The sequence below is a fragment of the Calypte anna genome, chromosome 15 (genome assembly GCF_003957555.1).
Source record: "Calypte anna isolate BGI_N300 chromosome 15, bCalAnn1_v1.p, whole genome shotgun sequence".
NCBI lineage: Eukaryota > Metazoa > Chordata > Aves > Apodiformes > Trochilidae > Calypte > Calypte anna.
In genome coordinates this window covers 1,915,728-1,942,537 of record NC_044261.1, presented here as the reverse complement: position 1 = coordinate 1,942,537, position 26,810 = coordinate 1,915,728, and the positions used below count along the sequence as shown (strand labels likewise).

At 49.4% G+C, this 26,810-nt stretch overlaps 1 protein-coding gene across 3 annotated transcripts in view; it reads left to right on the top strand.

Moving 5' to 3' along the window:
* The first annotated feature begins 5,406 nt into the window (after window positions 1–5,406).
* Window positions 5,407–26,810, top strand: part of CUX2 (cut like homeobox 2) — a 65,279-nt gene continuing 43,875 nt past the window's right edge. For 2 of the 3 annotated variants that reach the window (XM_030460598.1, XM_030460599.1), the window contains exon 1: window positions 5,407–5,498. In XM_030460598.1, coding sequence (XP_030316458.1) covers window positions 5,436–5,498 — 63 coding nt within the window. In that variant the 5' untranslated portion in view covers window positions 5,407–5,435. Of the gene's footprint in view, window positions 5,499–6,259; window positions 6,330–26,810 lie in introns of those variants that run through there. The other variant, XM_030460600.1, reaches the window with a different exon arrangement.

The following is a 26,810-nucleotide window of genomic DNA, read 5'->3' as shown; positions in this document are numbered from 1 at the left end:
CTAATTAATAGGACAGGCCCTCTTGAGCTCGATAAAAAACAGAATCAAAAGGATTTGATTAACCCCTTGCTCTTTTCCTGCCATGTGCTCTGCCTGAGCCAGCCCTATCCCTGCCTGTACCCAAGTCCTGCCCTGTAAAGGGGTCCCCCCAGCCCAGGCAGCAGCATCCCATCAGGGACCCCCAAGTCTGGACACTGACAGAGACAATTTTGGGGTGTCCAGACCCCGGGGATGAGCAAGCAAAGCCACATTGAGGTGCCAGAGCCAGCCCATGCAGCTGAGTGCTCCACGGTGGTTCCTTGGTGATCAAGGTTCCTTGTGAACACTTCTTGCTCTGATGGATATTTCTTTTTTCCCCACAATCAGATACATTTGACTAAACTAATACATATGTATAGGTGCTGGTAGATTCCCATTCAAACCAATGTAAATTACCTCTGACCAATACGTTTTCCTGGGAAATCAATGCATTTTAACACTGGGTAATATTTATGAAATTGAATTTTTTTTAATTGAAGCTAATGCAATTCTCTTCTACTTTCTGCATTTTTATTAAACGAATGCATTTTAAATTAAACTGTTGTATATTAGCCACGATGGCTGTTGGTACTTACAGTAAAATAATATATGTATGCTCAAATCAATACAGATTCCAAACCTAGGAATTTCCAGTTAACAAGCCTATGCCCAGTATAAAAAATGCATGTAGCTACTCAATTTGATGCTTATATACACTGCTTGCTATGTCTGTGTATTGGTAATGATTACTTTTAAAGGGAAAAAACTTATTAAATGTAGAAAGATGGATTCCTGGGCAGCTCAGAGCTGCAGCATGAGGCTGACCCTGTCTCTGCTCCTCACACTGCTGGGGGTCATGGTGGTGGCCTGGGTGTCCCATCTCCTCTGTGTCCTTGGTCACATCCCTGTGGTGCAGTTCCCTTTCCAGGGAACATTTTTCCCTTTCCTTGGGCTCTCCCTTGCTCAGTCCCACTCCCCCCTGCAGCTCCTTTCTGCTGGAAGCATCTCCAGGAGCTTTTGGAGGATTTTCTCCCTCGGTGTGCCATCGGGCTGAATGTTTAACAGCTTATTCCAGACACACGTAATTTAGCAGCTTTGCCTGATTCAGCCCCATTTTCCCTCAGAAGGATACAGCACTGCAATGATGTTCAGGAGGATTTGTTCAGCCCGGGGGGGGCGGCTGGGAAAGGACAAATCTGCCATGGCCTGAGGACAGGGCAGGTGACAATGTGGCCAGCCCTGAGCTGCTGGCCCTGTGCTGTGCACAGGATGTGGCCCCAGGAGGAGGTGCCCGTCCTGGGCATCCATCCCCTGGAGCAGACAGGGAAAAGCCATCAAGAGGAACATTACCCGCCCAGCACACGCCGGATGGCGCCATGGCAGAGATAGTTTGGACGAGGCAATAAAAGAGGGAAAACTAATTAAAGAGCTGTGCTGATTTTCGGGGGAATGTGCCTGGAAATCAGTCACCTTGGCAGAAATGTGGCCGGCGGAGGGACCCCGAGCACCTTCGCAGCGCATCCTGGGGCACGGAAAGGGCACTGGGGGCTGAGGCCGAGCACAGCTCAGTGCAGGACCCCCAGCAGACACTGAGGGGAGATTGAGGGGTGCTGTGCCCCCCCCGCTCACTCCTGTGCCCTCCCTGTGTCACCCCCTGTGTCCCTCAATGGCCCACTTGGAGAATCCCCCTGCGGGATCCATTCATGCCCCTCCCTGGGGTGTCCCCCCCGCCGTGTCCCCCCGGCTCTTCGTTGTCCCACAGATCCCGCCGTATCCCCGCTCTCCCCCCACTCCCTGATGTCCCCAGTGTCCCCCGTGTCCCCACGACCCGACCCGCTGTAATCCCCGCAGTGTCCACCAGGTGGCGACATTGGAGCGGGCGCCGTGCGGGGCTGCGAGAGAGCGGGGGGGACACGGGGGAACACGAGGGGGCACGAGGGGACACGGGGGGACACGGGGGAGACTGAGGGGAGGGGGGAGAGGGTCTGGGGGAGAGGGTCAGGGGAAAGGAGAAGGAGGGAAAGGGGTCGGAGGGATAGGGCAGGCTGCAGGGAGAGAGGAGGTGGCCGTGAAGCTGCATCCCCCGTGGGGTGGGCATCCACGCTCTCAGATGTTTTAAATAATTTGTAAGGATATGGGAATGGGACTGGAGCGGCTCCAGCCCCCTCTACGAGGAGGGGGTTGTGGCTTGCTTAGGGTGGCAGATCCAGGCAGAGGCATCACCGGCCTGGTTCTGTCCTTTCCCTGTTGGAGGAGGCAGAGAGCCCACAGTGGGGGCATGGGGCAGGCGGTGGGGTCTCTGGGGTCTCTGGATCTCCCAGACCCCAGGTCCCAACTCTGCTTGATGGAAGCTGACAGGAGCTGTGCTGAGTCCCCTGAGCGGGATGGGGACAGAGCTCCAGGAGTGGCCAGGGGGGTCTCCATGAGAACCTTTCTGCCCTGTGCTCAGGGCTGAAGCTGGCCCCAAGATCCTGGCCAGCTCCAAGACCTGGCTCTTCAGTGGCAAAACTGTCCCTCTGAGGGGCTTCTTGTGTCTCCCTCCCTGTCCTTGGGGCAAGGTGGCCAAGCAAGCCCACCAACACCATTGACACATGGACCTCCACCAAATGGGGCAGATCACCACACAAAGGACTTATGGTGTGGATCAGAAATGGCAGGAAGGTGAGAATAAATCACCCCTGGATGGGACTGTGCTGAATTCTTTTTTTTTTTTTAGTATACAGAGAAGCCCCTTCCCTATTTTAATTAAAAGCTTTTCAGAAGAGGAGGCAAGGGGCTGCCATTTACAGCAGGCTATTGTCAGGCACACAAAGCAAAGTGTTCTGGAGACAAACTGATTTATTAACCTGCACCTTGCAGTGCTCCTTGGGGTGGCTGAGCCCTGGGTGATGGGGGGATTGGGCTGCTCCTCAGGGTGCCCCAGGGCAGTGCCCGAGGGACACAGGGACAGAGCGTGCCACCCCACAGCTCTCCATCCCCCTGTGGGGCATGGAGCACAACCCCTCTTCTCTTCTTCATGGTGCCCGTCGATTTATTAATAATTTGGCCAAACAGAAGCATTCCTCCAAAGCCCACAATTTAATTCCTCACTAAAAATGCCAAGTTAGTTTTATTTCTGATTTATGAGCAGGCTCCTCTGTTCCCTTGGCAGTGGAGTGGGGCACTGATTTATGGACGTGGGATCAGCTTTGTGGGCACAAGGAGAAGATCCCCTTGCTGGGACCCATCTCTGATGCTTGGAGCATCTTGGCCACTGAACACAACGGGCCATCCCCTGAAAAGGGATGAACAGCAGAAACCATCTCTCACCCCAGCAACAATCATCCATCCCACCTGAGTTTATTGACCCTTATATGACCAAACTTCTCCCTGTGCATTGCTCTGGGAGAGGGGTGGAAATTAATTTTCCTGGAGGTGCTCTCAGCCCTGGTGAATTAAAGCCTCGTTAAGCCAAAGGTGAAACACCTGCCTGGCAATTCAGCAGACCCAATCACCTTAAAAACCTCAGTTCCTCCCCTTGGTCTGTGATTTTTCTGGTTGGGGGATTAAGGGAGGATCTATTTGTAGTCCTTGGGGTCCCAGAGCAAACTTGGGTGCACCCAAGCAGAGGCACTGCTGGGTGAGAGCTTGAAGCCTCCACAGACTTTGCTGTTGATGGCAACAAGGTCAAGATTTCAGCTCAGCATCTGCAAATGCATCTGGGGCTCGCTGGTTCCAGGAGGATGCTGGAGTTGCAGCAGCTCAAGGAGGATCTGCTGTGGGAGCTCCCTTCTCTAGCCAGCTCTGGAGGTGGGGGAGAGGCTGGAGCCAGGCTTGGGGGAGCATCCATGCTTGCTCTAACACAAACTGCCTTGGCTCTTGCAAATTCTTTCTTTGAACTTTGATTTTCTGTTCACTTGTTCTTCTGCCTGAGGCGTTTTGCAGTTGTGGGATTGTGAGCAGCTCTGGGCTTCTCTGAGTGGAAGAGATGAGAAGGATGGGATGATTTCCTAGCAGTTTGTGCTACAGAGTGGTGCCAAGGTCACTTTGAATGTTTCCCTTGTTCTTTTGGACATTCCAGCATCAAGAAAGGAAGGAGCAGACCTGTCCCTGGTGGAGGTGCCTGCAGAGCAGGGTGAAGTTTGAAGGATAGTTCTGTTCTTTGGTGTCTTCTGAACACAGATTGCACTCAAGACTCTTTCAAGATGCAGGTGAGAAGAGCAGGATGATACCTGAGCTGACAGGATGGTTGAGGGGCTGCTTCTCCCCACTCATGTTCATGGACAGAAGCTCCAGTGCTGCAAAATCAGCTCCAACAAGAGGAGCTGAGAGCTTTGGATCTGGGACAATGAAATAACCACAGGTGACAACAGCAGGAGCACTTGTCCTGGGTTTGCTGGTGTCCCCACACACAAGCAGTGTGTCCAGGGTGTCTGATCACCTCTCTCCAGGCACAAGGACATCCCCAGCAGCAGATGGTGGCAGGTAAGATGGGACCAGCATGATCTGGGCTTTTCAAAGTGATGAAACGTTCTTATGTCTGCACAATATCTTTGGGGTGTTAGCAGCTCCTCAGCAGGAATACTGAAAGGCTGCACTTGGTTGGTCTGCAAACACCTTGTCTGCAAAATGTACCCCAAGGGGCAGCTCAGCCCTTTGCTCAAGAGAGAGCCAGGGCTGGCAGCACTGGGATCTCCCCAGTGCAAACTGGTTCTGCTGGGAGGTTTCCCCCTGGGAAGGGATATTAATGCTCAAAGCCCTTTAGATGTTGGTGTGGTCGGTATGACAGGCTGTGGGGAAGAAACCATAAATGTGTATTTATTTATTTATTTGCTAGGAAAGCAAAGGGACAGTATTTCTGGGCAGGTTTTGTCTGTGCCTCAGTGCTTCATTCTGAATTCTTCTGAGCCCAACCGTGTTAAGTCATTTAAAAATATTGGCCTTAAAACAGTCTGAATTTGTTTGGGTTTTTTTTTTGGTTGGTTGGTTTTGGTTTGTTTTTTTTGGCGGTGCTGTGAGAGCGTTTGCTATGGCAATTCAATTCCCCCCAGGGGCAAAGGTGCTGGATGTGTCAGGTTGGGAGGGGGATAAAACAAGACCAAACAACCTGGAAAAGTTTAACCGGCGGCTTCCAGATGGTGATTTTTTTCCCTCTTCCCGCGGCACGTTTGGAAAATACCGATTTAAAAAACAAATTTAAAAAAATGAAAAAAAAAAAAAAATTACATTTTGAGACTAAGCGGCTCTTCCCTGGTGGAGGCCCGAGGGGGGGTGGGGTGGGGTGGGTGTCCTGGGAAGCGGGGTCGGGGGTCGGAGGAGGGGGGCGATGCCCTGGGGTTGTTGTGTGGGGGGGGCGGGGAGGGGCGAGAGCTGGGGGCGGGCGGTCCCTGCGCTCCCCTGCGCGCCCCTCCGCGCCGCTCCGCCGGTTCTCCCCCAAGATGGCCGCCGAGGTGGGATCGATGTTTCGATACCGGACGCGGTTTGATGTCCGCCGGCTCCAGGTTGGTGGCGGCGGCCGCGGGGCTGACGGAGGAGGGGGAGCGGGGACGCGGAGAGGAAGGGGGGTGGTGTGGTGTGTGTGGGGGATCCGGGCGGCCGCCCCCATCCCTCCCTCTCCTCCCCCCCCCCCCCCCCAGCCCCCCCTTCTCTTCTCCTCCTTTCCCTCCCTCCGCCCGCCCTTCCCCATCGATAGGTATCAGAAATTGATCCCCGCCGCCTCCGCCGCTCTTTGTTCGGCGCCGCCCGGGAGCATGGAGCAGCGCTAACGGCAATGGAGCCCCGGCCCCCCCCCCGCCGCCCCTGAGGTGACAGCGGGGCCGGGGGCGGCCGCCGCTCCGCCCCGGCGGGAGGGAAGGGGAGGGAGGGAGGGAAGTTCGGCGGGATGAAGTTGCGGGGAACGCAGCCCCCCGCTCCGCCAAGTTTCTTGCCGTCTCGCTGCAAAGTGTCCCCGCTGTCGTGTCCCTCTGTCTCCCTCCTGGGTGACGGGAAGGGGGGGTGGGGGGAGCGCTCTGGAATTTGTGTGTGTGTGTCCCCCGTTCCTCCCCTCCCCATCCAGGGCATGGATGCGGGGGGCTGGCCGGAGCCCCGCCGCGCTCCCATTGTTAGTCGGAGCCGGGGGTTTGCGGGGCTGGCTCAGCCCTAAAGGGGAGGGAGGGGGGGGGGCGAGGGGCAGCCCCCGGCCACTAGCCCGTCCCGCCAGGCGGAGGGGGGGGGGTGCGGGCTGAGTGCGGGGCTGGGGATGGCTGCGGCGGGAGCAGCCGGATCCTTTGTGGCTGTGGGCAGGTCCCGGGTGTCGGATCCCGCCGTGGTGTCCTCGGTCAGGGGAATTACCGGTAAGTCCTTTGTTAGCGTGGTGCGGGGGGGAAGGTTTGTCAAGGGATGCTGACTGTTTGGGACCTGGAATAAGCACCTCTGGAGCGAGGGAGGCGGGTAATTAACACAATAGCTTTCCCAACATAATGGGATGAAACCCAACCTGGATCTACTACAAAAGCCGAAACGCTCATTTACATGGATATTAAATGGGTTTATCCCTGTAGGATATTACGGAGTTTAAAATGCAGCATGCTTCATAGGGGAGTAAACAAATTGCAAGGCGATTTATAGGGCTCCGGTATCTGTATCAACAGTTCCGACATTTCATATAGCTTTGCTTTTGGGTTTTTTGGTTTTTTTGTTTTGTTTTGAAGCAGATTTTGTGCTACATCTGTGCTAGGCGACCCTAAAAGTACGGCAGGTAGCGGGGTCGCTCGGTTTGCCGTGACTGCTCCTTTAGGGCATTGTGGCTTGAAGGGGATTACGGCTCCGAGCGATAAAAAGCATTTCTGGATAATGACTTTTCCTGAGTGCGGACAGACCTTGATTTAATGACAAATATTGGCAGCTACTTTTCCGTGGGGTTTGTTGGGAAGCGGAGGTGTTGGGGGTAAGGGGATGGGCAGCTTGGGTGCGGAGCTGGCGAGGGAGCAGCGGGGATTGAGTCCTGTCCAGGCAGCAGCTCTGCTGCCTCGGTGGGGATCACGGTGGGAAAGGTGACCTTGTGCCAGCTTGGCCTAATGCCCTCTCTTAAAAAACAACAACAAAACAAAACCAAACCTCCCCCCCCCCAAAAAAAAACCCTAAAAAAAAAAAAAAAAAAAAAAAAAAGGAAGAGAAACAATCCATTTATTAGTCTTCCAAGAGCTTTTTCCTATTTTTTTTTTTCCTGCCTTTTTAATGCATGTGTCTGAGCAGCTCGGCTGGCCTGGGGCTGGCTGGGAATGGCAGAGTTTGAGCAGCCCTGATGAATGGTGGGCATATGTAAAACACGCAGATAATGTGCTACTCGGCAGCACTTTGATCAAAGCAGTGTTGAGCCTTTTTACAGCAAATAGGCTCAGATATGAGAAGAGATAAAATTCTATCAAAGATAATACCAGGCATATTTCACTGGGTTATGAGATTGTTTTATTGTGTACATTACTAATGCAGTATTTTTTTTATTTTTTTTTATGGCTTTCTTGTGTGTAATCGTCCGAGTGGGATTCCTACCTTTATGGGGTTTTTTTTTGTCTTTTAATTTGCTCTCAGCTTATTATGTTCTGGTTAGCTTGGTATGGATTACATGCTCCCCATGCCCAGTGCTGTTTTTATCCAACCCATTCCATGTTAAATGGCAAAAAATTAGAAGAGTTGCGAGCTGCTGATTTGGGATAATAAATACAACCACGAGTGGGGTGGTGGGGGGAGCACTTATAGACATCCTTTATAAATGTCTTCTCATCTCATTATGCAGATGAGCTCTGGCTATATGGCTCCAGTGTTTTGTTTTGTCAAATAAAATGCTTTTTGTTTGATTTCCTGGAATGCAAATGCTCTCCCTATGCTGGAGCAGAGTTGGGTAGAAACTTGGTTGGTGGTTGATGTGCCTGGAGCACCGGGTGGTTTGATGGAATGTTGAGGGGGGGTTTTTAGTTTCTTTTTTTTTTCTTCTTGCTGTTCAAAGTTTAGGGGAGGAGAAAAAAAAAAGGTGGATGTGATTAAAATATTATAACCTTATGATATTCTGAAGTGCATAAATTTTATATCAGCTACAGAGGGAGTTTAGACATCCATTAAATGATATGACAGCTTGACTTATCTAAATGTGCTATCATTTAACAATGTGTCAAAATTCTTCTTTATATAGATGACAGCAGTAAATAAGCTATCAGTCCTCTTGGCTGAAGCTTAATTCCTGCAGTTTGGACTAATAAGGGAACTGTGCTCTTGCAGAGCAGCCCGTGGGCTGGATAACCTCAGGGGGGAGGCCAAGGTGTTTTTGGGGCTGTGAATGGGGGGAATTTCATCTCTGCAAATTCCCCCAGTCCTGTGTAGTTTTTAGGGCTTGTATGGAGAGACTGGTGGGATCTTCCAGTTTCCTTCAGCGTCCAACACCATTCCCACCCTTGCTTTGTGGAAGTGGAGGGTGGGATGGTGCCCGAGGGGAAAGCTTAGGGAGCTTCTGGGTTCCCCGATCTCAGGAGGATTTTGTCTCTCCAAGCTGAAATCTCTGGGTTTATCAGCTTCAGCCCATGCCCAGGGCTGGCTGAGGGATGTTGTGGATGGGTTTGTGCTTTGCAGCAGCTCCAGCTTCTCCCTGTGTGTTGGGGCATGGGGAAGGGAGGGCTGCAGGATCGTCAACTTAGGAGCAGTGGCACTAATGAAACCTGGGTCTCTGCAGATGTCCCCCTCATGATTGGGTTATTTGTTGCTGGATAGCTGTGTTCTGCTCTTGAGAGGCTCCCAATGGACCAGGGTGTCAGTGATGGTGCTCTTCATGTGGATTCTCTGCTGTCTTCTACTGTGGCTGTGCTCCCCAGCCCATCTCTTGGCAGGGACACCAGTGATGTTTCTTTCCTTCACCCAGGAGCCTTTTTTCCTTTAGTGATCCAGGGCTGTGGCAGCTCGAAGTGCTTGTCCCTTCAGTGTTCCACCAAGGAGGCTCAGCTGAGCTGACCACCAAAGCGTAGCTGATGCTCCTGCATGGCCTATTAAACCCTCAACAACTCAAGGACTTTTGTGTCTCTGGATGTCACCATCAGTGACCCCTTTGTGGTGTCCCCTTCCTCCACAGCAGCTCCCTCCTTGGGACAGGCTGAGGTTCAGCATCCTCTCTGCATCCCACTGTCCCCCTCCAAATCCTTCACTGGAAGCAAACACTTGAGATTTCTAATATTTCCAATTTATGTGTGAAGGGGAGAAGGAGATGGGCCTCGTTCCTGGTCCTACCTGCTGTGCTGAGTCTCTGTTGTGCATCAGCAAAAAGTCAGACTGTGAAGTTCTCGAAATGAAATGTGGATATTTTTTTTTTTTCTTTTCTTGTGGCTGAATAATTGAGATGCTGCCAGACAAGAAGAGAGCTGCAGAAAATGAGAGTTTATCTTTAGCTCTGCAGTTCTCACTTTAGAAACTGGTGACCCCAATTCCAGCCCAAAGAGCGACTTCTTCCCTAATTAATAAATCCATTAATTAATTGTGTGCGTGATGCAGCCCATTAGAGATGTACGTGCTGGCCTCCTGATCCAGTTTAGTGGATTGTCTCTGTGGCCTTGGAAAGGGAGAGGGGAGGAAAAAAAAAAAGGGATTGTGACCAAGAGGTGCATAAGAGACAGAGATGGAAATATAATTTAATTTTTTATGGGAGCAGAGGTACCATCCCTGTCCCCTCCTGGTGGGTTCCTCAGCTTGGAGGTGGCCATGGGGACAACCAGCAGGGCACTTGGAGCTGCTGTGTTCCCTGAAATGAGGGGAGAGGCATTTCTTTGGGGTCCCTGGGCTGTGTTGTTGTCACCTCCCGCTGCCTTGCGGCCGGGAGCTTGGCAGAGCTTTTGTGCTGCAGGTGGAGCTGAATGTTAAAGCAGTTGGTGATCCGAATTATTATTTATGACCAGATTAAGCAAACAGTGCACTCCCAGCCTGTGAGTCCTTTAGGAGGTACTTGCTTAACTAGATAACCTCAGCGGAGCGTGCAGAGCTCGCTCTTCATCTCCCTCCATATGTTGGCACAGGAGCTGCTCCCTTCAGTTAATTTTTCTTGCTGTCTGCAGAGACTTCAAATAAAAATGCAGGCAGAATTGTTGTGTGCTCTGGTCCCATAGCTACTGCTTTCTCTGCTCAATGGAAAGTTAACTGTTGGCAAGAGAAGCATCATATTTAAATGCAGAAGGCTTTGCTTGCCTGTGGATTTGGGGGTGGAAGAGCCTGTGTGCTCCCCCCCTTTTCCTATCCTGGTTTTGCTGGTTGGAGAAGAGCAGTGGGTTGGATTCCTGGGGTGTCCTGGGGTTGGATTCCTGGGGTGGTGGTGATGATGCTCCCCCCCTTCCCCAGGGTGCTGGTGCCATCCCGGTGCTGTTCATCCCCAGCTGATGGAATTCCCACCTCTTGAATTTCAGGGAATTATCCTGGGAGGTGCTGATGCAACATGGCAAACTGCAAAACATAGGGCCATTGTTTGCAAGGAAAGTGATGGTGAGCTGCAGCATCCTGCTCCTCAACAGCCTGCCCAAAAATGAAATTAATTTTGAGTTCAGAATCAATGATTTGCGTTTCCCCCCCTGGCCAGACCTCAAGGTAGTAACAACCCTGCAGCTTGCTCGATGAATTCATGGCACAGCACAGTTCCTCTTGGATTGGAAAAAGGCACATTAGAGGCATCCATCCCCCTCCCACCTCTGAAAAGAAAAAAAAAAAAAGAAGCAAAAAACCAAAACAACAACCAAACTGGGTGAAGTTTCTCAGAACATTTTGTACCATCTTGCTCCTATTACCGAAAGATGTAATTCCCCAACTTGGGAGATAATAAGCAGGTATTGACTTCTGCTGGGGTCATTATCAAGATTTATTCAGTCAATATGGCTCCTTGGGTCAATAAATCTTGAGGTTGATAAAAGAGGAATATATACTTGCAGACTTTATTAAAAAGTTTTCCCCTTTAGTAACACTTTCTCACACGGGTTGGTTAGGAGCTATGACAGAGTTGCTTTTAATTACCTTTTTTTTTTTTTTTTTTGCAGCACACACTTCCCTTCAGCTTTTGGTGGTCTTGTTGAGACAGCAAAACCTGGGAAGAGTTCAGCCCCAGGATGGGTCTGGAGTAGAACAGCCACAGTGCTGGCTGGACCTCTATCCTGGCACCTGCTTGCTGCCTTGAGCAGTGGCTTTGTGCCTCAGTTTCCTCACTCCTGGGTCACAGGGGCTGAAGAATTTTTTGCAAATCAGAATCTTGAGGCAAACTGCCCCAAAGCAAGGCCTGGCAACACTGTGGTCCTTGTGCCTTGGGCCTCTGGGCTTGTCCCCAGCTCAAGGGCTGCAGTGCAGGAGGGTCCAGCAGCATCCTCCCCCCCTTTTCCAACTTGGATTTGGGATGAGTGGGGCAACATCTGGTGTTCCCAGGCAGGAATTTCACTGGAAGGGCATCACTCTGACTGGTTGCTTCAACCTCATCAGTATATTCCATTTATTAATAGGTATTAATGCCATTAATTTTGGCTGTGTCTGCCCAAGCTGCATTCCAGTGTTGTCACCAGTGATGCTTTTTTGTCTGTGGGAAATTCTTTCAAGCTTTTCCTTTTTCTGTTAAGCTTTTTCTTTAAGCTTTTTCTTTTTCCAATTGCTTTTTCTTTACACTTGCTTTTTCTTTTCCCAATCTCTGTTTTTAGGCAGTCCGAGCTGACGCCTCCTCCCAGAATGATTTCATTGATTTGGTTGTTGTGGTTTTTATGGTTTGGGCTTTTTTTTTTTTTTGGTTGTTATTTTAATACAGCATTGCTGTGGGTTTTTTGGTTGGGTTTTTTTTTTTTTTTACTACTTTATTGTACCACTTGATTTTCCCCAAAGCTGCCAAAGGACCCTGGAGCATTCCTTGAGCCACGGTTTAAGCCACTCGGGGCTATTTTAATATTAATTGTTCGGCGGGTGCTTGCTGACCGGGGCTACTGCCACACACAAAAAAAGAAAAAAATAAAGAAAAAAATGACGAAAAAGTAAATAACCAAACTGAACCCCAGGTAAATATAACACGGGTGGGAGCTGCGCTCTGCCCCAGCCTCTCCGAGCGCTCCGCCGTTGCCTTTGGTTACGCTCCCGCGGTTTTTACCGCCCCAGCCAGGACCTCGGGCATCCTTTGTTTTCTTCCATGGGGATAAGGCAGTGGGAAGTATTACCTGGCGCTGGCTGCGGGATTTGTAATGTGCGGTGTAAGCAGAGCCGCTGCTCGGCGCCGGAGCTGCCGCGTTATTGCTCAGCCGGGCTGCAGAGGACATCGCTTCGTTATTAATCACCCCGACGGGGGGGAGGAAGGGGAGGGAGAGCTGCTGGGTTCGGCTGCAGCTCTCGGAGAGGTTGGCAAACATTGCTTCAGCCCCGGGAGCTGGGTAATGATTACCCTTCCTGGTGCCCCTGGTTTGGTGGCTGAGGTGGGAGCGGTGGAGTTGATGTGGGGTGGGGGAGCTGGGAGGAAAAAATCCCTCCTGGTGATGCTCCCGGGGGATGTGGTGATGGAGGGGATGGTGCCCTGGAGGAGGAAGGCTCTCTTGGGGACAAACATACCCCCCCCCCAGACCAGTGGCTCACCACTTTTCCTGGTAGAGCATCCTGCTAGGTCCCATGAGGTCCCCTCAGCAGAATCTTTGGGCCTGAACACAGGTTGAGAGAGTTGGGGGTGTTCAGCCTGGAGAGGAGAAGGCTGCAATGGGAAGACCTCAGAGCACCTTCCAGTGCCTGAAGGAGCTCCAGGAAAGCTGGGGAGGGACTTTGGACAAGGGTCTGGAGTGATGTGCTGAGAGGGAATGGCTTTAAGCTGAAAGAGGGGAGATTTAGGTGAAATATTTGGAAGAAGTTGTTCCCTGTGAGGGTGCTGAGCCCCTGGCCCAGGTTGCCCAGAGAAGCTGTGGCTGCCCCATCCCTGGCAGTGCTGAAGGGGCTTGGAGCAACCTGAGCTGGTGGGAGGTGTCCCTACCCAGGCACCTAATGACCTAGGTGATTTTAGAGATTTCTTCCAGCCCAGACTCATTTATGATTCTATGAATTCAGCACCCAAGCCACTGGGGGCTCCTGCACAGGTTCTCTCCTCCCAGGAGCATGTCCTGTGCCGTGTTTTTTGCACCAGAGAGGGATGTCCTGGCTGTGCTGCTCTGTTCCCATCCTCCAGCACTGGTGCTGGGCACTTGGGAAGACCCAGCCCATGGCATAGCTCCAGCATCTTCCCCACCCCTCTCCCAACTTGGATTTGGGATGAGGGAGGCAACAACTGGTGCTCCCAGTCTCCCAGGCAGGAATCTTGTTGGAAGGGCATCACTCTGTGACTGGTTACTTCAACCTCATCAATATATTCCATTTATTAGTACATATTAATGCCATTAATTTTGGCTGTGTCTGCCCAAGCTGCATCCCAGGATTGTCACCAGTGATGGCTTTTTGTCTGTGGGAAATTTCTTTTAAGTTTTTCCTTTTTCTCTTAAGCTTTTTCTTTAAGCTTTTTCCTTAAGCTCTTGCACGTGTCCCGTGCCATGTTTTTTGCACCAAAGAGGGACGTTCTGGCCGTGCTGCTCTGTTCCCTTCTTCCAGCACTGGTGCTGGGCCCTGGGGAAGACCCATCCCATGGCACAGCTCCAGCACCATTCCTGACATCCAGGCCCAGCAGCTTTGCCCTCTCCTCCCTTCTCCACCCGGCACACGCCGCAGAGGCAGCAGCATCTCCTGCCACTGCACTTTTCTTTCAAATAAAAGCAGCTAATTAACATTATTCTTTAATTATTGCCTTTATCAACGAGGGGTCTGGTTTATACCAGCAGGATAGTCGCTTTCCTTCCCGCTACCCAAGCGGATGCTTCAATTCCTGTTGCTTTTGAAATGAATTTGATGTCATCTGCCCATTGTCACTTAATGGGGACACTTGGGTAATGATTGCACGCTCCAGCCCTGTTAGCAGCACTGTGAGCGTGTAATTTAGCCCCTTAGGCAACAGTACTTTTGAAATCTCTGGATAGTTTTGAACTCTCTGTTCTTAATTAAATATGCAATTTTTCACGGTAACCAGGTTAATTCTTTTGTGTTGTGTTGTAATACTGTTAGGAATTTTCATAGTTCTTATTAAACATTATTCAGGCATTGTGAATTCCATAATTAAAAAAAATGAAAAGAACAAAGCTTGATTCACTTCTTTCTTTTCCCTGGTTAATTTATCAAATGAATTTTGCAAATTTTTCTTTTTCTCCCCAGACAGCGTGCCAAGTGTTTTAAAGGGGAAGGATTTAATTGCTCTGTAGGGATTGGTTGGTTATGAAGGATTTGGCTGTTTGATTAGTAAACCCTATTGGGAATGGTTTAATGCTCCATGATCTTAAAAATTGTCTGATTGTTAGGCTCTCCAAGGATGTTTTCTCTTTGCCTTATGTACAGCAACAGCTTTGCACAAGTGTGATTATTAGATAGGGAGGAGGGAGCAGAGGGCTGGATGCCCAGAGCTGGGGGAGCTTCCCTGCCGTGGCAGGGTGATGGTGATGATGGTGACAAGACAAACCATCATCCCTACAGATGGTGGGAATGGATCACTGGCTGTGCCAGAACAGGGCTGCTCCTGTGCTCAGTTCCTTTTCCAAGACTTCTCCAGGATCTACTCTGGTAATATAATGGAATTACACAGAAAATCTGATTTAGCAAGAGGTAAAACCCTGCTGAGTGCACCCTGTCTGAATCACTCCTGTATCCCACTGGGCAGCAATCCCTGTGAAGGTGCTGGGGGTGCCCAAGAGGTCTTGTTGGGGCATCCACAGAGCCCTGGAGCTGGGTTTTGGGGTGTAATCCAGGTATCCCATGGCTGATAAAGTCCTGATCCAGGAGTGATGTGCATGATTAACCTACTGACTGGTTGTTCAGAGCCTGGACATACCCAGCCAGGAGCCTTTAATCAGCAAGGTTGTTTTTTTTTTTTTTTTTAAAAAAAGGAAAACCAGCACAAAAATGCTCTGCTGGTGGGGATGGACCCTGTGCCTGGTTGCTGATGATATTTTATTTCTCCCCACCCCCATGTAAGAGGAGGGCTGTGTCCTGCCCTGACACCTTCAACTGATGTTTGGGTCCAAAATCGATGGAGATGACATCAGCACGGTGACATCAGAGCCAGTCTGTGACTCCAGCCACCTCAACACTGCACTCCTCAATCCCCACTGGAGAGGAGCCTGGCTGCCCTGCCAGCTGCTCTCTGGGCTGGTTTTAAAGCATTTTTGGCCTCCATATAGCCAAAAGAAAAAAGAAAAAAAAAGTCAATATCTGGTGTTCCTAGCCATGCAGTGCCAGCTGAGGTCCCCCAGGTCCCCCTGAGGAGAGGGACAGTGGTGGGCTCATTATTAAATAACCAACAAGCATCCAGCAGGATTTTTCTGGGGATGCAGAAGGGGTTTTACCTCCCAGCTACCACGTGGAGCATCCCCAGGAGGTGCAGGGAACGCACAGCCCAGCTGGGATCGATTGCGGCCAGTCCAGGGGGGCTCCCTGGGGAGTTCCTTGGGCTTTAAGGAGAGGTCAGAGAGTCATTAAACTTGGAAATATATTACAATTGAAGAGAAGAGCTGTCATGAGCTTGGAGTTTGGTTTATGTGGTGCCAATTTCATCCTGTTCTGGTTCAAGCCTTTTAAACTGGGTGGGTGAAGCAGCACCTGGGCAGCCTGGGGTAGAAAAGAAAATATTAAACACTGATGGGCAAGGGAAGGGTTCTTTGCCCTGAAAAGCATCAAACCCTCCACTTTAAACTGCCACTTTTGAGGGAGGGAAGGAGCTTGCAGAAACATTTTGGTTTGGGGAGCCAAGTGATGCTGCTGTGGCTGAGCTGATGGTGACCTGGGTGCTGGTATGGGGCTTGGCTGTGTCCTGGGTGCTTCTGGGTTGTTGGTTTTTTGAGGGGGAAGGTTGGAGTTGGCAGCATGCAAATGCCTGGGCCAAGTGTGGTCTGTGCCAGCTGAGTGTCCCCTGAGCATGGGGTGACTGTGGGGAGGTGTCACCAGCCCATAAAGCAAGGGACCAGGCAGAGGATCACATCCAGTGATGGCACCAACCCATTGCAGTGTCTCCATCACAGGGTGGGAGAGGAATTGTAGAATGTGATGATGAATGAAAGTGGGGCTTAAAAATAATTAAAAAAAAAATAAAATAAAATCCCATTTGCTCTCCCTGTTTCTCTGTTTGTCATCTGGCTGATGCAGCAGTGCTGGGCTCTGGTTAAAGCAGCAAAATGTTTGCTGGATGAATTTTGTGACACAGGGCTTGAGAGAGCAGCCATGCCTGTGGGGCTGCTCCCTGTGGTGCTGTGCTGAATCCAGAAAGTCATTTAAAAAACCAAAAGGAAAAAAATAAAGGACTAGACATTTGCAAGGCCGGCCAGATGCCAGTAATGTATTCCCAGGCATGACACGGAGTGGCAGCATGTCATGAACCATGTCCCCAGGGACCCCTGGGTCTGTGATATTGGCTTTAACCCCCACCAGCTCTGGTCAGGGTGTAAATTCATCAGGCTTACGGGTATTGCTCTTGGACTACTGAATAATTTACAGTTGCAGAGCCCAGCCAGGTTCAGGTCATTGGGGTTCATGGGTTAATAACAGGTTTGGTTTTTGTTGTCAGCAGCTGCCTTGATAACATATGAAAGAATCCTATTCTGTTGATTAGATTTTGAAATGGATCAATTTTTAATCAGCAGAACATCTGACTCACTCAATAAGAGGAGCGTGGTGGAGACAGGACGAGGGGCTCCTTATTTACAGGATTGTTTGTTTTTACTAATACGCAAATCCTCACCAGGCTGGAGCCTGGCCCCTGCCTTCCCTCACCCTGGCTCCCCCCAAAATAAATTGTGGGGATTATCTGCAGCCTCACACCAGGTATTTGATTCCTCTGCTGATTTGGTAGGAAATCCATGAGGCTGCTTAAAAGATCCAGGGGTGTGGGGGGGGCTTTGATTCAGCTCTCCAGTGGTATTGATGGAAAAATATTTACTTACCCATCACCAAATCTTGGATGCAAAAGCATCACAGTGTTGCTTGGTTTGCCCCTTCCCTGAGGAGCACCAAGGAGCACTTTCATGATGAGCTTTTGGGTGCTGGGAGACCTGGGGACAGACCCCAGGGGGGTGTGGAGAGGTCTTGCTGTGAGCAGTGCTTCAGTAACTTTGATTTTGTCCTCAATACCAAGAGAGCTGGATCCCATTAGAAGTTAAATACAGGGTAGGAACCCAGGTAGATCCTTGTTTTTATAAATAAATAAATATATATGTATATATATGTTAAATATTTCAGCCACAAAACCCATCCATCAATGTATCTTGTTGCATCCTGATAACCTCATGTGTTTCCTTTTTGTGCATTAAATACATTATTTTTTTCCTCTGTTGAATCCACTGGGTCAAATCTATGCTTGAAGCAAGTGTTAACCACTGAAACAGGATGCCCTGAAAACAAAACCTAAATTTATTTTTTTTTTTAATAACAAAAAAGGTGAAAAATCTTGTAAATAAAGAACTTTGGGAGGAGTGTCAGAGGAGCAGGGATGACTCTGGTTGCTGGCTGGGCACTGGGGAGGGTTTGTTGCTGGCAGATATTGATACAGATAAGGACTCAGTTGGGATGGTAATTTGCATGGTTTTGCCCTGGGTGTTTTGGGATTCTGCTTTAAAAACTTGTGCCTTCTGGCAGCCTCCTTAACCTAAATAAATATTTTCCCTCTTGCTACGGATCATTGAAGATCATGGCTGGGGGGGTGCTTGCTCCTGGCAAGTTTTTTTCCTCTTTTTTTTTATTTTATTTTATTTTTCTTTCTTCTAGAAAGAGTTGCCTCTTATTTAAAATTAAGTGGATTTATGAGTTTCTATCTATAGTTTTTCTGTTGCTTTAATGAGATAGTGACTTAAGCACCAGGAGGAGCGTGGGGATGAGCTGGGTGCCAGACCAACACGAGCCACACCACCAGCTGTATCTTGTCACCTGTGTCACCTCTTTGCTGACCTTTTCCTACAACCAGCCACTCTCCAAGGCCCCATTTGGAGTTTCTCATCACCTGCTGCTGCTGTTCCAGCACTATAAGCCTAAGGGCTCATTTTATAACCTGGAAAGGCTGCAGGTAAGAGGTGTTTGCTGATTGCCCCAGCAGTAGCTGCTGGACTCTGGTGGCTGTCAGTGGGCATGGGTGATGCATCAGCTTCTGCTAAAAACATCAGCAAGCATCAGGAGGTGAAATCTGCCTATTCTGTCATCCCTGGCATCCCTATTTTCAGGAGAGCAATGGGTGTCACAAGTTCATGACACTGAAATTAAGTTTATTTTGGTGATGGAGAGTGGTGTTCCTCTGTTGAGCACCTGCTGGTTATTTTCTGAGATGAGTTGAAAGAAAAACAGTTCTGCAAAAAGTAAGGGGGGCATTTGACCTGGTTTTTATTTAGTAATGGGAGCTTAGGAAGCTTGGATGGAGGCAGTGGGTCTTTAGTATCCGTTGTTGGGCAATGGGAGCTGCTCAGTTCTTGTGCTCCTCTGGTAACTTATTAACTCTCAAAATTGCCCTTGTGTTCAGCAGCTGAGTAAATGAACCACTGATGGGTCCCCTGGTGTTAGTGTCATTGTGCTGGACAGGATTGGGTCAGAAGGATGCTGGGCTTGGTTCTGCAGTGTGGTGGGAACTGCGTCCTGCACCTGGTGGGAGCAAAGTGCATGGGTGAGGTTGGAGATGGAGCTTTGCTGCTCCATTTGGGGTTTAAGGGCATGTGAGGGGGTTGTTCATTTGGAGCTGGGGGTTCAGTTTGGGGCCTGTGAATTTGTACTCATGGTGGTCCAAATCCTACAAGCCCTTGTGTTGCTCAAAGGCTACACTGAGTAGATTTGGAGTTCCCCAGACCAGGACATTGTCCTCTCCTTTTTCCTGCTGGATTTTTAAGCTGTTTAGTTAGTTATGAAGCTCCAACCATTTGGGGCACCACAGGGTGTTTAGGTTTGTTAGGGCTAGCCATAGGGAACACACAAATTGCCTTTTGGCAGCAGTTCTCTTCTCCTCACCTCACCCATCCCTCTCTCTCCTGTTGAAGAACTCCTCTTCCTACCAGGATGTGTGACCTGAGCCTGGAAGGGTTCCTGTCTTTTGGTCTTTTTTTAGGCTAATAATTAAACACGAGCAGAGCCCAGTATGTCTATTTAAAGAGCAGATGGAGCATCCTGACTGTTAACATTGTCTTGGCTCCAACAGTGCCAGCGTGTCCTGGATGTGCCCCCCAAGGACCAGGATATTGGGCAAGGCAGCAGCAGCCCCGTGGGATGCCAGCTCTGCTGCTCAAAATGCCAAGGACATTGTTGGGTAGAGGTGAGCCCAGAGGCTTTTTCTGCCCTCCCTCCCCATCCCAGAGCTGAATCCCAGGGAGCTGCTTCCAGAAGCACTTCTGGGCCTTGTTGGGTCCGAGTTTTGCCACCTGAGTTGGCAAAATCTCCGCTGTGTTCTTGGCTCCTCCATCCCACCTCTGCCAGCAGCTCCGGAGCAATCTGTATTTTAAGATTATAACAGGCATAGGTCTTTTTTTTTGCTGTGTGACAAATACTTTATAATGGGTAATCCCAGGCTGCTACTTTAAAAAGCTATAAAAGAAAATAGCACAAGCTCTGGCTGCAGAGTGTGCCCGGAGCCGCTCGCTCCCTCCTTCCCATCGCTGAGTGTTCAGGGCTGTGGAGCTGTCCCAGAGGGTCCAGACCAGCAAAATCCTCTTCTTGCCCCGTTTTGTCTCTCCCTGGCATTGCAAAGCTCCATTTTTATTTTTATTTTTTCTTAAGCAGCTGCAATTGATAATTGAGCTCTGGATAGAGCAACCTTCGAGCTTTTTATTTCTCCGAGGCCAAACATCGATGTTGTGTGAAATGGGAGCTTTGAGGAGGCTTTGTATGGAACTTAGCTTCCTGAAAAATTTATTTACTGCCACTGTGATCTGCAGGAGCGAATTGATGTTTATCTATAGTGGTTCTTGCCAGAAAAATAAAACCAAAATAAAATAAAATTAAAAAAAATTGCATAACTGCACTTTCTTGGGAAGGCTTGAAAGGCCTTTTAAATAAGTGTCTAATAGTGGGCTCTCTGTAGCAAACAGCCAGTGTGATAGACAGTGTACAGTGTATTATTAACTATAACAGGCTTAATATTTTTCTCATGTTTTAGAGAATGCTTTATAGCCTTGTGGCCAAGGAATTCATGATCACCAGGTAGTTGAAGCTAAGCAAAATTATTCCTGCTGTTAGCACCGGGAGATCGATACCGCCGAGCTCCTGCGTGGGTCCTGGCGTCAGCTGCTCCCAGATGATCCTGGCTGTGGAGCTGGGGTTTAGGTGATGTCTGATCCCTGGAGAAGGATGTTCTGGAGGTGGTTTGTTATTAATTCTCTTCTGTAGTTGTCAGGTGGGAGCTGGGGAGTCTGGCACAGGAGTTGTGCACAGGTCCCAGCTCGGTGATGCAGGGTTTGGCACTGCTGGGATCGAGCTGGCTCACCTGAATCTTTTCTGGCCAGCAGCATTAGGTTGGACATTAGGAGGCAATTCTTTCCTGTGAGGGTGGTGAGATGCTGGAACAGGTTGCCCAAGAAGTTGTGCCTTCTCCCTGGCAGTGTCCAAGTCCAGGTTGGATGGGGCTTGGAGCAACCTGGGCTGGTGGGAGATGTCCCTGCCCATGCAGGGGGGTTGGAACTGGGTGATGTTTAAGGTCCCTTCCAACCCAAATCATTCTTTTATTTGCCCCAAGATAAGGCCCACCTGAGCCTCCAACAGCCACTTTGCTTGTGATGGAGGGTGATCTCGGACGTGTGCTTTAGCACCCTGGTTTGCAGTAGTGTTTTTCTGCTTTGTTGGATGCTGGGAGCTCTGGCCAGGAGTCAGAGGATCAATAGATGGTTAAGGTGATAAGTGGCTTTGCTCAAAAACCAATTTTGCAAGGGGAGGTTGGCGGAGAGGTTCTGCATCTGTGCCCCACGTGGCTCTCCTCTGACCTGAATTAACCTGGGAGGCATCCCTGGTGTGGGTCACAGCCCCCCCTCCCCTGCTTCTCTAAATCCATGGAGATCCCACGGATGGGTGAGCACGAGGAATAAGTTTTTTTTTTCTTCCAGAGAGAGCTTTTGGGGGAACATCAGGGAGGTGAATGTGCCTGAAGGCTATATAAAATTAAACAAGGAGGATTTGCTCAGCTGGTATCTTCTCGCTGGTCTCGGAGCCGGCGGCTCTGCTGGCATTACAGGGATGGTATTTACATAGGGATGAAGTGTTCCAGTATCTGGAGGCTCCTCCAGTGTGGCTGGGGCTAAGCAGGCTTTTCTCTGAGCTCCACCACCGCTGGCTTCTGCTTCCAACTCTGTTTTCCCTTGAACAAATAGATTTGTTTGACCACCACTGAGAAGGTCCCGTAGCGCGGTTCGGGTGTCCTTGCTGCTGGGACAAGGCTGTGCAGGGACACGGTGCTGCCTCCTGGCATCACACACAGATGTCCCTTGGTCTCCTCTTGCTGGGTGACCATGTGTTGCTTCAAGAGATGGATTTGGGAGCAATGGGCAGAAATAGGGAGCAACAGATCTTCAGGGTGTTTCACCAAAGCTGTTTCAGCCACCAGCAGCTGCTACGTGGTCTTTACAGAGGAAATGAAGCTGATGGCACCCGAGATCTTTCTAACTAAGTTTTGCAGCTAATCTTGGTCATTTCCAAGTGCAAAATCCCTCTGCACATCTGATGAGTCCACAATGCAACTTGCTGCCTTCTCCTTTGCTGTATCCAAAGAGCCCCAGGTCCCAGGCTTTGCTGACTTGAACCTGGTTTCATCGATGGCTGCTTATCTCTGTGCAAGTCCTTGAGACTTGCCTGCTTCTCAGGGCTGTCTGGTTGAGTTGGTTTTAATGGTACCCCACAGAAGTCAGTTTGAGCTGCAGTTCCTTGGCCTGGTGATTTATTTTTAGGGTATTGTAGCATTCCTCTGGTTCATCACATCCCTGGTGCATCCTTACCTCCACTGCAAGGTGGTGAAGTTGTGGGCTTCCCCACCTATGCCTTTTATTTTCCCTGGGCAGGCAGTTGGGTTGTTTTTAGCTTTCTGGCATTTCTCAGGTTCAGGTCACTTTTTCCCACCTGCAAGGCCAGGAATATCCCCCAAACTCCTGCCTCAAAGTCAGGGCCCCATGGCTGACACCAGGATGATCTGCCCCCTCCCCTTGGCCAGTGCTTCTTTTTTTCTTTTTTTTTTTTTTTTCTTCTTTCTCCTCATTTTCCAATTTCTCAACTGGGATTTCCCCTTGGCTGGTGCCCCCTGGAAGGAGGCTGGTGGGATGCTCTTGCCTTGCTGCTGGGCTTTGCTTTCACACCATTATTTATGACTCCCCAGCTCCGTTTCACATCCGCAGTTTGAATGCTGTGGCTGAAACCCCCTTATTGTTTTATTATTTTTTTTTAATCATAAAGAGGCTGTTTCTGGATGCTGATTGATGGAAACATCTTATCTCCTCTAGGCTTGGTGCTTTGTGTGGTAATGAAATAGTTTGACACAAGTGTCAAACACTTTTTTTTGGTTTTTTTTATCCAACAACTCAAGCAGCAAAATCTTTGATCTAGGTACAAACTGGTTTCATTACACCAAACAGACCCCCCCTCCTCTTTTCATCCAGGAAAAGAAGATAAGAGGTTTCACTGGTGCTAACTACCACCTGTTCTTAAGGATTTTTATTTTTAAAATCAGAAAAAAAAATAATAGTAGACTAGTTAAACTATTGTGTTGTAAACTATCCCTGGTGCTGTGGAGTGAAAGAAGGTGGGTGTCACACCAACAGGATGAGCAATAAACATGGGAGAATCCTCCTAAAGTAAAACAATGGGAAGATTTGCTTTTGGGAGATGTTAACTTGGTTTTCCCAAGCAAGGGAATAGCATTTTCTGGAGAAAATGCATCTTGCTTTACATAAAAGTGGCATTTTCCCTTTAAAAGAACTACTTCCACTGTTGGAGCTCTTTTCAATCTCCCCTTTCCCTGGTTTTCTCCCAGCCAAGTCCTGGCAGGAGGCTGGACAGGAGGAATCCTGAACATTTCTGTGATAGATGGAAATCCTGATGTTTCCAGGGAAGTTTTCTCTTCCCTCCTGGACGAGTGGCATCAGCCTTGGTGCTGCCTGCAGTCTTCTTGCTTTGGGCATTTTGCTTTGAGCTGTTTTCTTAAACTCTTTTACTTTGAACATTTTGGACTGGGTGATCATTGGAGGTGAAGCTGAAACTGCCCCATTTCCTGGCCATCTCCTGCCCCATCTCCTGCCCCATCTCCTGCCCCATCTCCTGCCCCATCTCCTGCCCCATCTCCTGCCCCATCTCCTGCCCCACCATGATGACCAGCATTGGGTTTATTCCCATGCCCTGGTCTGTCCTTGGATGTGGTTTCCCCAGAGATGTCTCTACCTAGAGCCATGGGATGAGGAAGCATGAAGGTGGTCACAGAACTCAATTTAGTGCCTCCTTAATTAGCACAGCAACTCCTGCCCCTTCTCCCCATCCCTGTCTGCTCCATGGTGGGAGCTGGAGTGCAGGGAAATCCTCCCTAGGAGAGGCTGTGTTTGGAAATGACAGGGGATTTGGGGCTTAATTTTAGCCAGAACATGTGGCTCATTTTTGGACACTTCTCAAGTTGTGCAGTGAGAAAAGAAAAATAAAAAAAAAAATCCCCCCCAAACTGGAAAGGCAACGTGGTTCAGATGGGATCACTCCACAGAGGGATTCATGGAATGGGAGGCAGGGTTTTGTGAGTTGCCCTCTCTGCTTGGCAGCTGGGAGAGCCTGTGTTGAAGATTAAAACTCACATTTCATTTTTATACACTGTGCTTAATCCAATAATGATCCCGTGTTAGGAACGGCAATAATATCTTTCAGCATAGTTAATCAGAAGAGACTTAATGCTGTCACTGTTTATTAACCTCTGCTGAAAAGCAAGAAGTTTTCCTGCTAATCTGTGATGGTTGCTCTTGTCAGGCTCTATCAAGTGCAAACCAGACTTGGCGTTGGGGACAACAGGGAGGATGCTGCCACCTTCCCCACCCCCCATCTGCTGCATCCCACCCTGGGCAGGTCCTACAGGGTACAGCGGGATGGTTTGGGTGTTGGTGGCCATGCTGGCTGCTCCCCTCTCTCCCATCCCCATCCCTGAAGCTCCCAGTTGGGTGACAGCCTCATCTGCTCCTCCAGCAGTGTGGACCTTACACCCCTTACAGGGGTAAAGCAGTGTGGACCTTACACTCCTTACAGGGGTAAAGCAGTGTGGACCTTACAGCTTTACCCCTCTTGGGGTTGCTTTTTGGCTGCTTGGACCACGTGCTTGTGTTTGTGCTGGGGGGAAGGGGGTTTCATCTGGGGGGACAAAGGGGTGTTCCAGGTTGCATCACCAGCAGGTCAAGGGAGGTGATTCTCTCCCTCTGTTCTGCTCTTGTGATCCCCCCCTGCAGTGCTTCATCCAGTTCTGGGGTCCCCAACACCAGGAGGACCTGGAGCTGTTGGAGTGAGTCCAGAGGAGGCTACAAGGATGGTCAGAGGGCTGGAACCCCTCTGCTCTGGAGCCAGGCTGAGAGAATTGGAGGGATTTGGTCTAGAGAAGAGAAGGCTCCAATGGGGAGACCTTAGAGCATCTTCCAGTGCATGAAGGGGCTCCAGAAAAGCTGGGAAAGGACTTTGGACAAGGGCCTGGAGAGATGGGATAAGGGGGAATGGCTTTAAACTGTGAAAGAGGGGGAGATGTAGATGAGAAGGAATTCTTGGGTGTGAGGTGCTGAGCCCTTGGCCCAGGTTTCCCAGAGAAGCTGTGGCTGCCCCATCCCTGGCAGTGTCTCAGCCCAGGTTGGATGGGGCTTGGAGCAAAGTGGGAAATGTCCCTGCCCATGACAGTGGGGTTGGAATGAAAAGGTCTTTAAGGTCCTTTCCAACTCAAACCAGTGTGGGATTTGGTGATGCTGGGCCTGGCAGAGGCAGGCAGGAGGCAGGGGCAGTGCTGCCCTGGAACATCTCACATCAGCATTTCCCAGGCAGGTGCCTCACGTGGCTTTGCTGCAGTGTGGGCTTTGGGTTTGTTGGGTAATTTTTTATTTTTTTTTAATTATTATTATTTCTTTTGAAGCTCCGTGGTGATAAAAGGTCAGTGCATGAAGGAATTTCAGCCTTCAGTGTTCTCCTGTTTGTCTCCTGGTGCAGGGAGGCCAGTGCTGGAATTGGCTGTAGGAGCACCTGGAATTAATGAGCCAGCTTGGTGCCGTGCAGAAATCGATGCTTCCCGCATTAATTGTGCTGTGTTGGAGCTTCAGCTTTTTATTCTGAGTTATGTAGTTACAGGGAGAGATGTCTCTCTTCAACACAGCCCTTCATCCCATGGGAAAAGGGGATTTCTCCCTCCACCCACCCTGCCTGGCTGGGGGTGGCACATCCCGCAGCCCCTCCAAGCATGGGATGAGGGGTGCCCAGTGCTGGCTGGAAGAGGAGAAAAAAAAACCAAAAAACCACCATAAAAATAAACTCTGAGCCTTGCTGCCTTCCCCTGTAATCAGCCAAACAAAGAGGCCACATGGGTGCACAGCTCAGGGTGGAAAAGCTGCTGGTTTGTGATGGGAGATGGACAGGCAGGAGCAGGGAGGTCTCTCCAGGAAGCTGGAGTCTCCTTGCAAGTGGGTTTGCAGCAGCTTTTCTACTTATTTGCAAGTGATGGTGCATTTATTTGCAGTTCCTGTTGCATATATTTGCAATTTAATTGTTACTTCTGTGATAGGATGGAGAGCAAAAGGCCCCCTGGGCTTCAGGAGCTGTTTTGGAGGAGCAAACGTTGCTGTTATTGCTTATTTTTAGGGTGGACAGGGCATGGAGCACGATTCTGATCCCAGTTTGGGCACTGGAACAGGTGCAGCTGTTTTCTGGACAGCCACAAAGAATCCTACATTGCTAATGTTGTTAAAGCCTAAAGATGGTATTTATATTTTTAGCAAATTGTTCTTTCTGGTATTGATTTACATGTAACATAGCCCTTGCATGAATAACTACCATAGGGCTGGAAGCATTTATCATCCAAAAGAGCTGCAAACTCAGGCAAATCTTGTGTTTGTTAGACACAATTAAAGAGCCTAAAGTGCAAGGTAGAAAGAAAAATGTAAACTGTTTTGTTTTGGGTTGGGTTTTTTGTGACCATTTTGGAGTTTCTGCCAGCCAGCCCATTGATCTGTGGGAAGAGGTAAGGGTTAAGGTAATCTGGTGAAATGAAAAAGTAGGGAATAAATTAAAATAAATGGGATCTTTGATCTGGCCTGTCAATACCGGGGATGGTGTCTGCCTCTGCCTTCCCTGCCTGGCTGGAGGAATTAACTTTTGAACCCTGGCTCCAGTCTTTTTCATCCTGACTTCCATCCTTGGCACTGCTGGGCAGCAGGGATGGGAGCTGGTTTGTTATCCCATTGATACTGAGCCCAGCAAAGCTGGGATTTCTGCACCCAGGGCTTAAAAAAAGAGTTTCAGTCTTGTTTGGTATTTGTAAAAGTGATCATAAAAAAAAATAAAAAAAAATAAAACCCAGCTCCTGAGCTCTGGCTGGTGCCATGTGCCAGGTGTGGCAGTTTGGAGAGCTGAAGGGTTTCTTGTTCTAAACGTAGCCATTTAAAAGAAGATTATGGACTATCCACTTGGGACTTTTAAAAAGGCTTCCACAATAACTCTTGAAAGCTTGATGCCTTTAATCCTGAACTTTAATTTAAAATAAAGAAATCTTTTCAACTTGTCTCTCTCCCCTCCTCCATCCT